Source organism: Phocoena phocoena, chromosome 1 (genome assembly GCF_963924675.1).
Source record: "Phocoena phocoena chromosome 1, mPhoPho1.1, whole genome shotgun sequence".
In the NCBI taxonomy this organism is placed as follows: domain Eukaryota; kingdom Metazoa; phylum Chordata; class Mammalia; order Artiodactyla; family Phocoenidae; genus Phocoena; species Phocoena phocoena.
Genome location: NC_089219.1, coordinates 160,522,762 through 160,535,730, shown reverse-complemented (window position 1 = coordinate 160,535,730; position 12,969 = coordinate 160,522,762). Strand labels below are relative to the sequence as shown.

Here is a 12,969-nt window from a genome sequence, read left to right as displayed (position 1 = left end):
AAAATTTACTTTCATTCTTAGGAAGGATTGTAATAGCCAAACTTAGGTGGTTTTTAAACTTTTTAATTTTTTTTTTAAAGCCATGTAAGAGTATACAGACTACCTTAAGATAAAAGTGAACACATTAAGGATTAATTTAATAACATGCATATTATATTAAAATATTTCTATTTTGGGTAATTTAAGAACATATTTGAGATTTTGAATTTGATGATACTTACTATGAGCTTATACTTAGTATTTCTTGGTCAAACACACACACTCTCAATGAGTATATATACACACTCTCTCTACATACATATATTCATAGTAAATAAACTTTCATTTTTCTAATTATTCTTTTGTTTTCTTTCAGATTTGTGCAGTGGTTCATAAATATATTCTTTATAAATCCTCAAATAGTGAAAGTAGCTCAGAACAAGAATACTGCAGAACAGTAGCATCAGGAGAAAGAGGAAAGCTGCAACCATATAAGCACTTGGACTGAAATAAGAAAAGAAAAATCATTAGAAGTCATTGCTCACTTTGGTTGTTAATCTTTTTGGTCAAATAATTTTTGAACAGCTAGCTGCTATGCCACTGTTCTCTGTTAATAACTAAGAAGATTTATAAGACATCTTGTCTACCCTCAAGATGTTTACCTCTTAGTGTTTGAGTCTGACCAGGGAGGAAGATAGACTCTGTGACTGGTCAATATAATGAGAGAAGGAAGGAAGTATAAAGCTCTATGGAAACCAGGCATCAGGAAGAACTTCCAGTGGAATTGACTTTTTTTTTTTGTGGTACGCGGGCCTGTCACTCTTGTGGTCTCTCCCGTCACGGAGCACAGGCTCTGGACGCGCAGGCTCAGCGGCCATGGCTCACGGGCCCAGCCGCTCCGCAGCATGTGGGATCTTCCCAGACCGGGGCACGAACCCGTGTCCCCTGCATCGGCAGGTGGACCCTCAACCACTGCGCCACCAGGGAAGCCTGGAGTTGACTTTTGAACTGAGTATAAAGTAAGAGTTAGCTAGATATGATTAGGATTAGGATTATTAGTATGAGCTAGTTAGATAGAAATGTCTGGGAGTGGAGAAGAAGACTAAAGTGGGCATAACATTTTAGGCAAAGGGTGATGCATTTGCAAAGACGTGGAAGCACGAGAAAACTTTAAGATCAGCCCCAGACATTCTGGAACTAAAACTAATTTAATGTGATTAGAATTTAGGTGGTGGGCTCAGTGGTTAGAGATGAGGAATCATAGGTTGCTCAAGGTGAGAAAGACAGCTTTCATCAAGCTACAGGGTATGAATTTTAGTCTAAGGGCAAGAGGGAGTTTCAGACATGTGACATAGCATTCTCATTTTAGAAGGATGATTCTGATTGTAGTGTGAAGAACGGATGAATGGGACGCATGGGTGTGGAGGGAGAAAACCAGTTATGAGGTTTTTGTAATAACCAAATATGGTGAGAGTTTTACTTAATTACTGGCTGTAGAAATGGATAGAAGTAAGATATATTTAGAAGTTAGATTGGATTGATCTTGGTGATTGTTAAGATGTGGGGTTTGAGAAATATGTTAGAATAAAGGATGTCTCCTAAATTTGGGGATGAGGTAACTCTGAGGATGGTGGCACCATTCACTGACATAGGAAATTCATAGGGAAGGACACTTTAGAGGGTATGTGTGAATACGGTTGTTTTACTTTTGGACATATCAAATTTGAGATACATGAGGGTCAACCAGGTATGTGTGTGTGTGTACACTTATGAGATACTACTTTCAGCTGGGATCCAGACATCTGCCTCTTCACCTCATGTTCCTCCCATCAGAGTAGATTTATTTCTTAAGCCAAACACTGTGCTGTTTTTTATTTGGTGTCTTGGTACCTGAATTTAGTTTTTAGTTCCCTTCTAAACCACATGTATTTGTTTGCAGTATTACACTTCCCCCAGTTCCCCAGTCTCATTAGTCTGACCTTCCTCCTCTGTGAATACAAGCTTAATCTAGCTCTAGTGAATAATTTCCTTCTTAGAAATTAATTAACTGACTTAATAAACCCTCTGATATATGCCAAGTACTGTGCTAGGTGCTGGGAAAACAATAATGAGTAAAAATAGATATGGTCTTCATCCTTAGAGAGCTTACATTTTAGTGGGGACATAATCATTAATCAGATAATGAGAAAATAAATATAAAATTGAACTTGCGATAAAAACTAAGTAGGAGAGGTATACAATGCAATGAAAGCTTACTATAGCAGGATTTAGCCTGGTGAATTGGCCAAGAAATGACCCCATGGGGAAAAGAAAATTATTCTAAAATTTGAAGAATTAAATAGAAGTGGAGTTGGTAAAGTTAAGTAGGTAAAGAGGGGAAGGAAGAGATTCCAAATAGAGAAAATAGCATGTGCAAAGCTCCTGCTATGGAACAGAGTATGGAGAAGACTGGGGATTGAAAGGAGGTTGATAGGTCTGGAGCTGAGAAAATGAGGGGCATATGATGCAAGATGAGACTGGAGACATAGGTAGCGGCTAGAGCAGAAAAGGTCTTGTAGGCCATGTTAAGAAGTTCCCATTTTAAGGAAAGAAACTTAAGGGTTTTAAGCTACTAAAATTAGCATTATGAGTCTATTGCAGTAATTTGGATCAGAGATAATGGTAACTTGGATTAAAGTGGTGTGGTGGTGATGGGTTTGGTAAGAAGTGGATTCATTTAAGGGCAATTTAAGAGGTTAAATGAATGGGAGGCAGTGACTGGATGAGCTGGAGGAGAGAGAGAGAGAAAAAAAATGAATGTGATCCCTAGGTTTTTGTTTTTCATTTTTGACTGCTAGGTGTTTGGCTTGTACAGTTTGATGTGCTATCTCCTGAGTGAGGGAACATTGGAAAATAGAGTCGCCATATTTTTCAACTCCAGAGGGCACCATTCACATTACAGCCTATGTGAATGAATTCTGCTTCAGCTGTGCAATGACAATTCATAGGGCTGAATGCAATTACCTTGATAAGTTAGTTTTACAGTGGTACAAATAATGGGCTAAGGGAATGGGTGGTAAGATCATGAGTTCATTTTTGGCCATGTCCAGTTTGACCAGTCTTTGAGATATCTAAGAGAAGAGGTTAAGTAGAGAATGGGATATATGGCCCTGGACTGGGCTAGAGATATGATTTGGGAGTTGTGTGTTTATAGATACTAACTGAAATCATGGGTATGGATGAGCTTGCCAGAATAAGCAGCTCAGAAAACCAGGACTGAGCCCTAAGGAAGGTCAACATTTAATGGCTGGTGATGTACGTTGAGGCTGTCTTCACTAGAGAGAGAGAGAGAATGGCTACAGAAGGCTAGGAAAACCTATAGAGCAATATGGCAGCCAAAGGGAAAGTCAACACTAATGGAAGCTCAAATAAAATGTGGACTGAAAACTATCTGTCAGATTTAGTGTAGGCCAGTTGCAGCTCAAGATGGTGACAAAGGAGCCTCCTGAACTGACCTCCTTCCATGGACACACCTATCCTACAGCTACATATAGAACAACTCCCTCTGAAAGAAATCCAGGAACTAGCTGAGCAACTCCTACACATTGGGTGAATGAGAAAAACCCACTCACATAAAAACGAGTAGGAGAGACTGAGGCACAATCTCACCCAAACTCCTAGCCCCAGCAGAGCAACATACAATGACGAGGGAACTCACAAATCCTAGCTTCTCCCTAAGGAGTTTGGATCCAATACCCAGTACCCCAACTTTTAAAACTTCCACCTGAGGGATGGGACCCCCAAACACCTAGCTCTGAAAGCCAGCTAGGCTTTCATCCATCAGACCCACAAGGCTGTAGCAAACAAACGGGATCCTGAGAACTCTTGGTGGCTAACCCCCTCTCTCACTCCCCGCTCACAGACTGAAATGCCCATCTCCTGTCTTTCCGTGAAAGAGACCTAGTTGCTTATCTTAGAAGCTGAGGGCTTCCCCGGTGGCGCAGTGGTTGGGAGTCCGCCTGCCGATGCAGGGGATGCGGATTCGTGCCCCGGTCCGGGAAGATCTCACATACCGCGGAGCGGCTGGGCCCGTGAGCCATGGCCGCTGAGCCTGCGCGTAAAAAGCTGAAATCTGAGGTTTAGTTTCCTAATATAACACAAATCTAGGGGCCAACTGCAATCTTCTGCAGAGACTGGGAAGCTGGCAGACGCCATCTTTGTGCTCTCCCTCTGCCTCTCCCCAGGTCACTGGTATCTCCCTGAAATGATGTTGTGCATACTTCGGATGCTCCAGTTTCTACAGCTGCTGCTCAGGGAGACACACCTGAGCACACCTGTTATAGTCCCACAGGACTATAACAACTGTTCTTAACTGGCTATTCCCTTAGCGTTCAGCACAGAGGGAAGAGAAAGAAAGGCAATCTTCTGGTCTTTCTCTGAAAGAGGCCTACATGCATACTTTAAAAGCTGCTGCTTGAGGGTCCAGCTTCCAGCCAGGCTGCATCTAGGTTCTGACTGAGATCCTCCTCTTTGGGACACTAACAGGTGTTGGTACACCCTCAACTACTGGGAGACACTAAGAACTAAGAAGGCAGTTTGGACAATCACAACGGTTTAAAAGACAAACGACAGCTAGGGCTGGGTTGAACACTAAGTTCCATCTGGGAGAAGTGGCTCTTTTATCTATTGCATAGAAACCAACACAGAAAATCTAGGAAAATGAAGAAACAGAGAAATACATTCCAAACAGAAGAACAAGATAAAACTTCAGAAACAGACCTTAATGAAATGGAGATAAGTAATTGACCTGATAGAGTTCAAAATAATGGTCATAAAGATGCTCAGTGAAGTCAGGAGAACAATGCATGAAAAGTGAGAATTTCAACAGAGAGACAGAATATATAAGAAAGTACCAAACAGATTTAGTGCAGGTCAAAGCTATTCTAATGAGAAGTAACTGGTGAAGGTATGACAGAGAAAGCAGGCTGGATGGATTAGCAAAATAGGGATGGAATATAGGGAAATGAGGAGTATGAGAGTAAACAAGCCTTATAAGGAGTTGATCTTGCAAAAAGGTGGTGGCTGGAAGAGGATATAGTTGTTGTTGTTTTATTTGCTTAAAAAACTTGAGGGTGATTAAAAGCCTATTGGGGGCTTCCCTGGTGGCACAGTGGTTGAGAGTCCGCCTGCTGATGCAGGGGACACGGGTTTGTGCCCCGGTCCGGGAGGATCCCACATGCCACGGAGCGGCTGGGCCCGTGAGCCATGGCCGCTGAGCCTGCGCGTCTGGAGCCTGTGCTCCGCAAAGGAAGAGGCCACAACAGTGAGAGGCCTGCGTACCGCACAAAAAAAAAAAAAAAAAAAAAAAAAAAAAAAAAAAAAAAAAAGCCTATTGGAAGGATCTAGTTGTGAGGGAAAGTTGAATATATAGAAGAGAGAAGGAATAATCGATTTGGAATTTTCCTTAGAAAGCGGGAAGGATAGGGTTCAAGGCATAGGTAGAAGAATTATATTTAAAGAGGATGTAGAAGGATAGAAAGAGGAGAGAATGGGTTTAGATATTAGTTGGTTTATATGTTTGGAATCAGAAATAAAGGTCTGATGTCTTCTAATTTCCTGTCTGATAGCTTCTAATTTCTCTGTAAAGGTGAAAAAAAAGTTCATTTGATGATTGTTAAGGAAAGGAGGTCCAAGGAGCAAACTAATTAGATAAGGTCTGAAGCAGTTGTTATGGAAAGTGGAAACACTGGTTGACCAGAGAAAGAAAGTAGGATTTCCGGGTAGTGTTGACGATGTATTTGAAGTTGGTGATCAATTTGCCCTGTTGTGTAACTTTCTTTGCGGGGCTGCTCAGATATAATCACAAAGAAAGCAGGTAGTTAGGGGCTTGCCAGAGGGAGTGCCAAATTCCAGAAAGGTAAGAGAATATTAGAAAATGTTATTGAAATAATAGACTTTGTTTGAAATGTAAGGAAATAGGAGGTAAAAAAGGAGAGATTGAAAGTAGAGGTGGAGGTCCCAACGAGGATGAAGAAGAATTGTAGCAGGTGTAGTTGAATTAACAAACTGGGAAGGTCCTAGAGCCCGCGAGCCACAACTACTGAGTCTGCGTGCCACAACTACTGAAGCCTGTGCACCTAGAGCCTGTGCTCCACAAGAGAAGCCACTGCAATGAGAAGCCTGTGCACCACATGAAGAGTAGCCCCCCTCATGCCGCGACTAGAGAAAAACCTGAGTGCAGCAATGAAGACTCAACGCAGCCAAAAAAAAAATAAATAAATAAGTTGTATGTTTAAAAAGAAAAATCCAGCTACTGGGAGGTGAGCTGGGGCAAATAGGTGAGATCCCCCTTTACTCCCTCCTCTCCTCCCTAACTCACCAACTCCCCCTTCTGTTGGTGGATACTTGGGTGGATGTATGTTCTTAATATTCATCTAAATCAAACATACAAATCTAATGAGAAAGAGAAGTTGCTGCAGAAAGGCTATGCATGTTTCCTAAAGTTTCCTAGAAACCAGGCATGGCTTATCTCATTTGCAGATTATTCACACCATTAACCTCCGATTAGCATAAAAAATTGAGGAGTCAGTAATATTTAGAGTAGGGCCATAAGTAACTTAAGTGTTTGTGGTCCACTCTTGTTTAACATTTTCCAAAACAAACAAAAAAATAAAAACACAGCACAGAGAAGCAGAGTCATCTGCCATCCCAACATTTGTATTAAGACTTTTCACTCTGCTCTCCAAGGAAACTAAAGCTGAGTCCAGGGAAATGCCTTTACTACCCATTTCCTGTATGTATTGGAATGATGGCCAGTGGTCAAGGGCTGACTCAGGGTCATTGGGGCACAGCCACTGTCCTCTCCCTGTCCCCACTGCTGCAGTCTACCATCTGCCCTTAGGTGGAGTTTAAAGACGCTTTTGATTGGGAAGACAATGGCTGTTGAGGGGGATGAACAAAAGGCGACCCAACTGCAGCAACAATTTTCAGGAATTCCTACTTGCTGTATCCCTGGTTTAGTAGATACATACAATTTTTAGGATGTCACGTGTAGGACAGAAGTATTAGTGTCCCAGGAAGATAGGGGAGACATCTGTTTCCTTTTTAGCTGCCACCGTATCCTTTACAACTTCCCTCATTAAAGACTGATCAGGCACCAGTCGTTACCTGGGAATCACTCCAAAGGTCTCTATTGCAAATATAGTGGTGAGGTTACAGAAACTGCAAATTAGAAAAATAATATTAAAGATTAAATTAAATACAGTGAATTACAAGACTCCCTGCACATCTCTATGGTAACAACCAAATCATGTATAATCTTAGTTAAGGTGTCATTTTCTTTTTTATTTTTTCTTTCAAGATAGTTAATAATTTTATTATTACTAAAAGAAATTTTTATCAAACTGAGCATTACCTTCCATTTTACAGAGAAAAATCTCCACTATAGAGTAAGGAATGAGAATTATTAATGATGAATTATGTAATTTCATTTAAATCACATCTATATGGTAAACTATCAAGTTAGTTAGTTAGTCTACAAAGAATTTGATATATTTATAAATCAAAGGCCTTTATAATTAAGAAAATTACTATATTTAAATATATACTCCCTTCTTTGTTCTGCTGATAATTTCACTGCAAAATCATGGTTGGTAGACTGACATCAAAGAAGACTTGCTAAGAATTTTGTTCCATTAAGTGGACAACTTCACTAATTTCATTAGCTTTTTTTTTGTCTTTTTTTAAAATTGAAGTACAGTATAGTTGATTTTCAAGGTTGTGTTAATTTCAGTGTAAAACAAAGTGATTCAGTTATACATATATCTATTCTTTTTCAGATTCTTTTCCCTTATAGGTTATTATAAAATATCTAGTATAGTTCCTTGTGCTAAACTATAGGTTGGTTGTTGGTTATCTATTTTGTATATAGTAGTCTGTATATGTTAATCCCAACCTCTTAATTTATCCCCCCTGGCTCTTTCCCCTCTGGTAACCATAAATTTGTTTTCTATGTCTGTGAGTCTATTTCTATGTTGTAAATATGTTCATATTTATCTCTTCTTTCTTTCCTTTTTTTTTTGATTCCACATATAAGTGGTATAAATATGATATTTTTCTTTCTCTGTCTGGCTTACTTCACTTAGTATGATAATCTCTAGGTCCATCCATGTTGCTGCAAATGGGTATAACATCTTTATCCATTCATCTGTCAATGAACATTTAAGTTGCTTCCATGTCTTGGCTATTGTAAATAGTGCTGCAGTGAGATTAGGGCACATGTGTCTTTACAAATTACAGTTTTCTCCAGATATGCCCCCGAGTGGGATCCCTTGATCATATGGTAACTCTATTTTTAGTTTTTAAAGAAACCTCCATACTGTTCTCCATAGTGGCTGTACCAATTTACATTCCCACCAACAGTGCAAGAGGGTTCCCTTCTCTCCACACCCTCTCCAGCATTGTTATTTGTAGACTTTTTGATGATGGCCATTCTGACCAGTGCGAGGTGATACATCAGTGTAGTTTTGATTCGCATTTCTCTGATAATTAGTGACGTTGAACATTTTTTTCACATGCTTATTCACCATCTGTATGTCTTCGTTGGAGAAACGTCTATTTAGATCTTCTGCTCATTTTCTGATTGGGTTGTTTTTTGATATTGAACTATATGAGCTGTTTGTATACTTTGGAAATTAATGCCTTGTTGGTAGCATTGTTTGCAGGTGTTTTCTCCCAGTCTGTAAGTTGTCTTTTCATTTCGTCTATGGTTACTTTTGCTATGCAAAAGCTTTTAAGTTTAATTAGGCCCCATTTGCTTATTTTTGTTTTTATTTCTATTATTCTAGGAGATGATCCAAAAACATATTGCTGTGATTTATGTCAAAGAGTGTTCTGCCTATGTTTTCTTTATTTTTGAATTTTATTTATTTTTTTATATAGCAGGTTCTTATTAGTTATCCATTTTATACACATCAGTGTATACATGTCAATCCCAATCTCCCAGTTCATCCCACCCCCCCGCCACCGTGGCTTTCCTCCCTTCATGTCCATATGTTTGTTCTCTACATCTGTGTCTCAATTTCTGCCCTGCAAACCAGTTGATCTATACCATTTTTCTAGGTTCCACATATATGTGTTAATATACGATATTTGTTTTTCTCTTTCTGACTTTCTTCACTCTGTATGACAGTCTCTAGATGCATCCACATCTCTACAAATGGCCCAATTTTGTTCCTTTTTATGGCTGAGTAATATTCCATTGCATATATGTACCACATCTTTATCCATTCGTCTGTTGATGGGCATTTAGGTTGTTTGCATGACCTGGCTATTGTACATAGTGTGGCAATGAACATTGGGGTGCATGTGTCTTTTTGAATTATGGTTTTCTCTAGGTATATGCCCAGTAGTGGGATTGCTGGGTCATATGGTAATTCTATTTTCAGTTTTTTAAGGAACCTCCATACTGTTCTCCATAGTGGCTGTATCAATTTACATTCCCACCAACATTGCAAGAGGGTTCCCTTTTCTCCACACCCTCTGCAGCATTTGTTGTTTGTAGATTTTCTGATGATACCCATTCTGACTGTTGTGAGGTGATACCTCATTATAGTTTTCATTTGCAATTCTCTAATAATTAGTGATGTTGAGCAGCTTTTCATGTGCCTCTTGGCCATCTGTATGTCTTCTTTGGAGAAATGTCTATTTAGGTCTTCTGGCTATTTTTTTAAAACATTTTTTGATTGGGTCGTTTGTTTTTTTAATATTGAGCTGCATGATCCATTTATATATTTTGGAGATAAATCCTTTGTCCATTAATTCATTTGCAAATATGTTCTCCCATTCTGAGGGTTGTCTTTTTGTCTTCTTTGTAGTTACCTTTGCTTTGCAAAAGCTTGTACATTTCATTAGGTCCCATTTGTTTATTTTTGTTTTTATTTCCATTACTCTAGGAGGTGGATCAAAAAAGATCTTGCTGTGATTTACGTCAGAGAGTGTTCTTCCTATGTTTTCCTCTAAGAGTTTTATAGTATCTTGTCTTACATTTAGGTCTTTAATCTATTTTGAGTTTATTTTTGTGTATGGTGTTAGGGAGTGTTCTAATTTCATTCTTTTACATGTAGCTGTCCAGTTTTCCCAGCACCACTTATTGAAGAGACTGTCTTTTCTCTATTGTATATCCTTGCCTCCTTTGTCATAGATTAGTTGACCATAGGTGTGTGGGTTTATCTCTGGGCTTTCTATCCTGTTCCATTGATCTATATTTCTGTTTTTGTGCCAGTACCATATTGTCTTGATTACTGTCACTTTGTAGAATAGTCGAAGTCTGGGAGTCTGAGTCCTCCAGCTCGGTTTTCTTCCCTCAAGACTGCTTTGGCTATTCGGGGTCGTTTGTGTCTCCACACAAATTTTAAGATTTTTTGTTCTAGTTCTGTAAAAAATGCCACTGGTAATTTGATAGAGATTGCATTGAATCTGTAGATTGCTTTGGGTAGTATAGTCATTTTCACAATATTGATTTTTCCAATCCAAGAACATGGTATATCTCTCCATCTGTTTGTATCATCTTTAATTTCTTTCATCAGTGTCTTATAGTTTTCTGCATATCGGTCTTTTGTCTCCCAGGTCAGTTTATTCCTAGGTATTTTATTCTTTTTGTTACAATGGTAAATGCGAGTGTTTCCTTAATTTCTCTTTCAGATTTTTCATCATTAGTGTATAAGAATGCAAGAGATTTCTGTGCATTAATTTTGTATCCTGCTACTTTACCAGATTCATTGATTAGCTCTAGTAGTTTTCTGGTGGCATCTTTAGGATTCTCCATGTACAGCATCATGTCATCTGCAAACAGTGACAGTTTTATTTCTTCTTTTCCAATTTCTATTCCTTTTATTTCTTTTTCTTCTCTGATTGCCATGGCTAGGACTTCCTAAACAATATTGAATAATAGCAGTGAGAGTGGACATCCTTGCCTTGTTCCAGATCTTAGAGGAAATGCTTTCAGTTTTTCACCATTGAGAATGATGTTTGCTGTGGGTTTGTCATATATGGCCGTTATTATGTTGAGGTAGGTTCCCTCTATGCCCACCTTCTGGAGAGTTTTTATCATAAATAGGTGTTGAATTTTGTCAAAAGCTTTTTCTGCATCTATTGAGATGATCATATGGTTTTTTTTCTTCAATTTGTTAATATGGTGTATCACATTGATTGATTTGCGAATATTGAAGAATCCTTGCATCCCTGGGGTAAATCCCACCTGATCATGGTGTATGATCCTTTTAATGTGTTATTGGATTCTGTTTGCTAGTATTTTGTTGAGGATTTTTGCATCTATATTCATCAGTGATATTGGTCTGTAATTTTCTTTTTTGTAGTATCTTTTTTTTTTTTTTTGCGGTACACGGGCCTCTCACTGTTGTGACCTCTGCCGTTGTGGTGCACAGGCTCCAGATGCACAGGCTCAGCAGCCATGGCTTACGGGCCTAGCCGCTCTGTGGCATGTGGGATCTTCCCGGACCGGGGCACAAACCCATGTCCCCTACTCTCAATCACTGAGCCACCAGGGTTGCCCTGTTGGAAGATTTTTAATCACAGTTTCAATTTCATTACTTGTGATTGGTCTGTTCATATTTTCTATTTCTTCCTGGTTCAGTCTTGGAAGGTTATACCTTTCTAAGAATTTGTCCGTCTCTTCCAGGTTGTCCATTTTATTGGCATAGAGTTGCTTGTAGTAGTCTCTTACGATGCTTTGTATTTCTGTGGTGTCTGTTGTAACTTCTCCTTTTGCATGTCTAATTTTATTGATTTGAGTTCTCTCCCTCTTTTTCTTGATGAGTCTGGCTAATGGTTTATCAATTTTGTTTATCTTCTGAAAGAACCAGCTTTTAGTTTTATGGATCTTTCCTATTGTTTTCTTTGTTTCTATTTCATTTATTTTTGCTCTGATCTTTATGATTTCTTTCATTCTGCTGACTTTGGGTTTTATTTGTTCTTCTTTCTCTAGTTCCTTTAGGTGTAAAGGAACCTGCATCCCATAGGTTTTGGATCATCGCGTGATCATTGTCATTTGTCTCCAGGTATTTTTTGATTTCTTCTTTGATTTCTCCAATGATCTCTTGGTTTTTTAGTAACCTATTGTTTAGCCTCCATGTTTTTGTGTTTTTTACATTTTTTCCCTGTTTGATTTCTAATCTCACGGTGCTGTCATCAGAAAAGATGCTTGATATGATTTCAATTTTCTTAAATTTACTGAGGCTTGATTTGTGTGCCAGGATGTGATCTATCCTGGAGAATGTTCTGTGTGCACTTGAGAAGACAGTGTATTCTGTTGTTTTGGGATGGAATGTCCTATAAACATCAGTTAAGTTCATCCTGTTTAATGTTTCGTTTAAAGCTTGTGTTTCCTGATTTATTTTCATTTTGGATGATCTGTCCATTGGTGAAAGTGGGGTGCTAAATTCCCCTACTATATTTGTGTTACTATCGATTTCCACTTTTACGGCTGTTAGCATTTGCCTTATGTATTGAGGTGCTCCTTTGTTGGGTGCATAAATAATTACAATTGTTATATCTTCTTTTTGGATTGATCCCTTGATCATTATGTAGTGTCCTTCTATGTCTCCTGTAATAGTCTTTATTTTAAAGTCTATTTTGTCTGATATGAGAATTGCTACTCCAGCTTTCTTTTGATTTCCATTGGCATGGAATATCTTTTTCCATCCCCTCACTTTCAGTCTGTATGTGTCCCTAGGTCTGAAGTGAGTCTTTTGTAGACAGCATATGTATGGGTCTTGTTTTTGTATCCATTCAGCAAACCTGTGTTTTTGATTGGAGCATGTAATCCATTCACATTTAAGGTAATTATCGATATGTATGTTCCTATGACCATTTTCTTAATTGTTTTGGGTTTGTTTTTGTAGGCCCTTATCTTCTCTTGTGTTTCTCACTTAGAGAAGTTCCTTTAGCATTTTTTGTAGAACTGGTTTGGTGTTGCTGAATTCTCTTAGCTTT

The 12,969-nt window shown here is 38.7% G+C and overlaps 1 protein-coding gene across 1 annotated transcript in view; it reads right to left on the bottom strand.

The window, feature by feature from the left end:
• Positions 1-329: 329 nt before the first annotated feature.
• CATSPERE (catsper channel auxiliary subunit epsilon) overlaps positions 330-12,969 on the bottom strand; it is a 251,287-nt gene continuing 238,647 nt past the window's right edge. The window contains exons 20-21 of the mRNA XM_065871636.1: positions 7,126-7,179; positions 330-483 (exon numbers count right to left, since the gene is read on the bottom strand). Of these exons, the coding sequence (XP_065727708.1) occupies positions 330-483; positions 7,126-7,179 (208 nt within the window). The remainder of the gene's footprint in view (positions 484-7,125; positions 7,180-12,969) is intronic.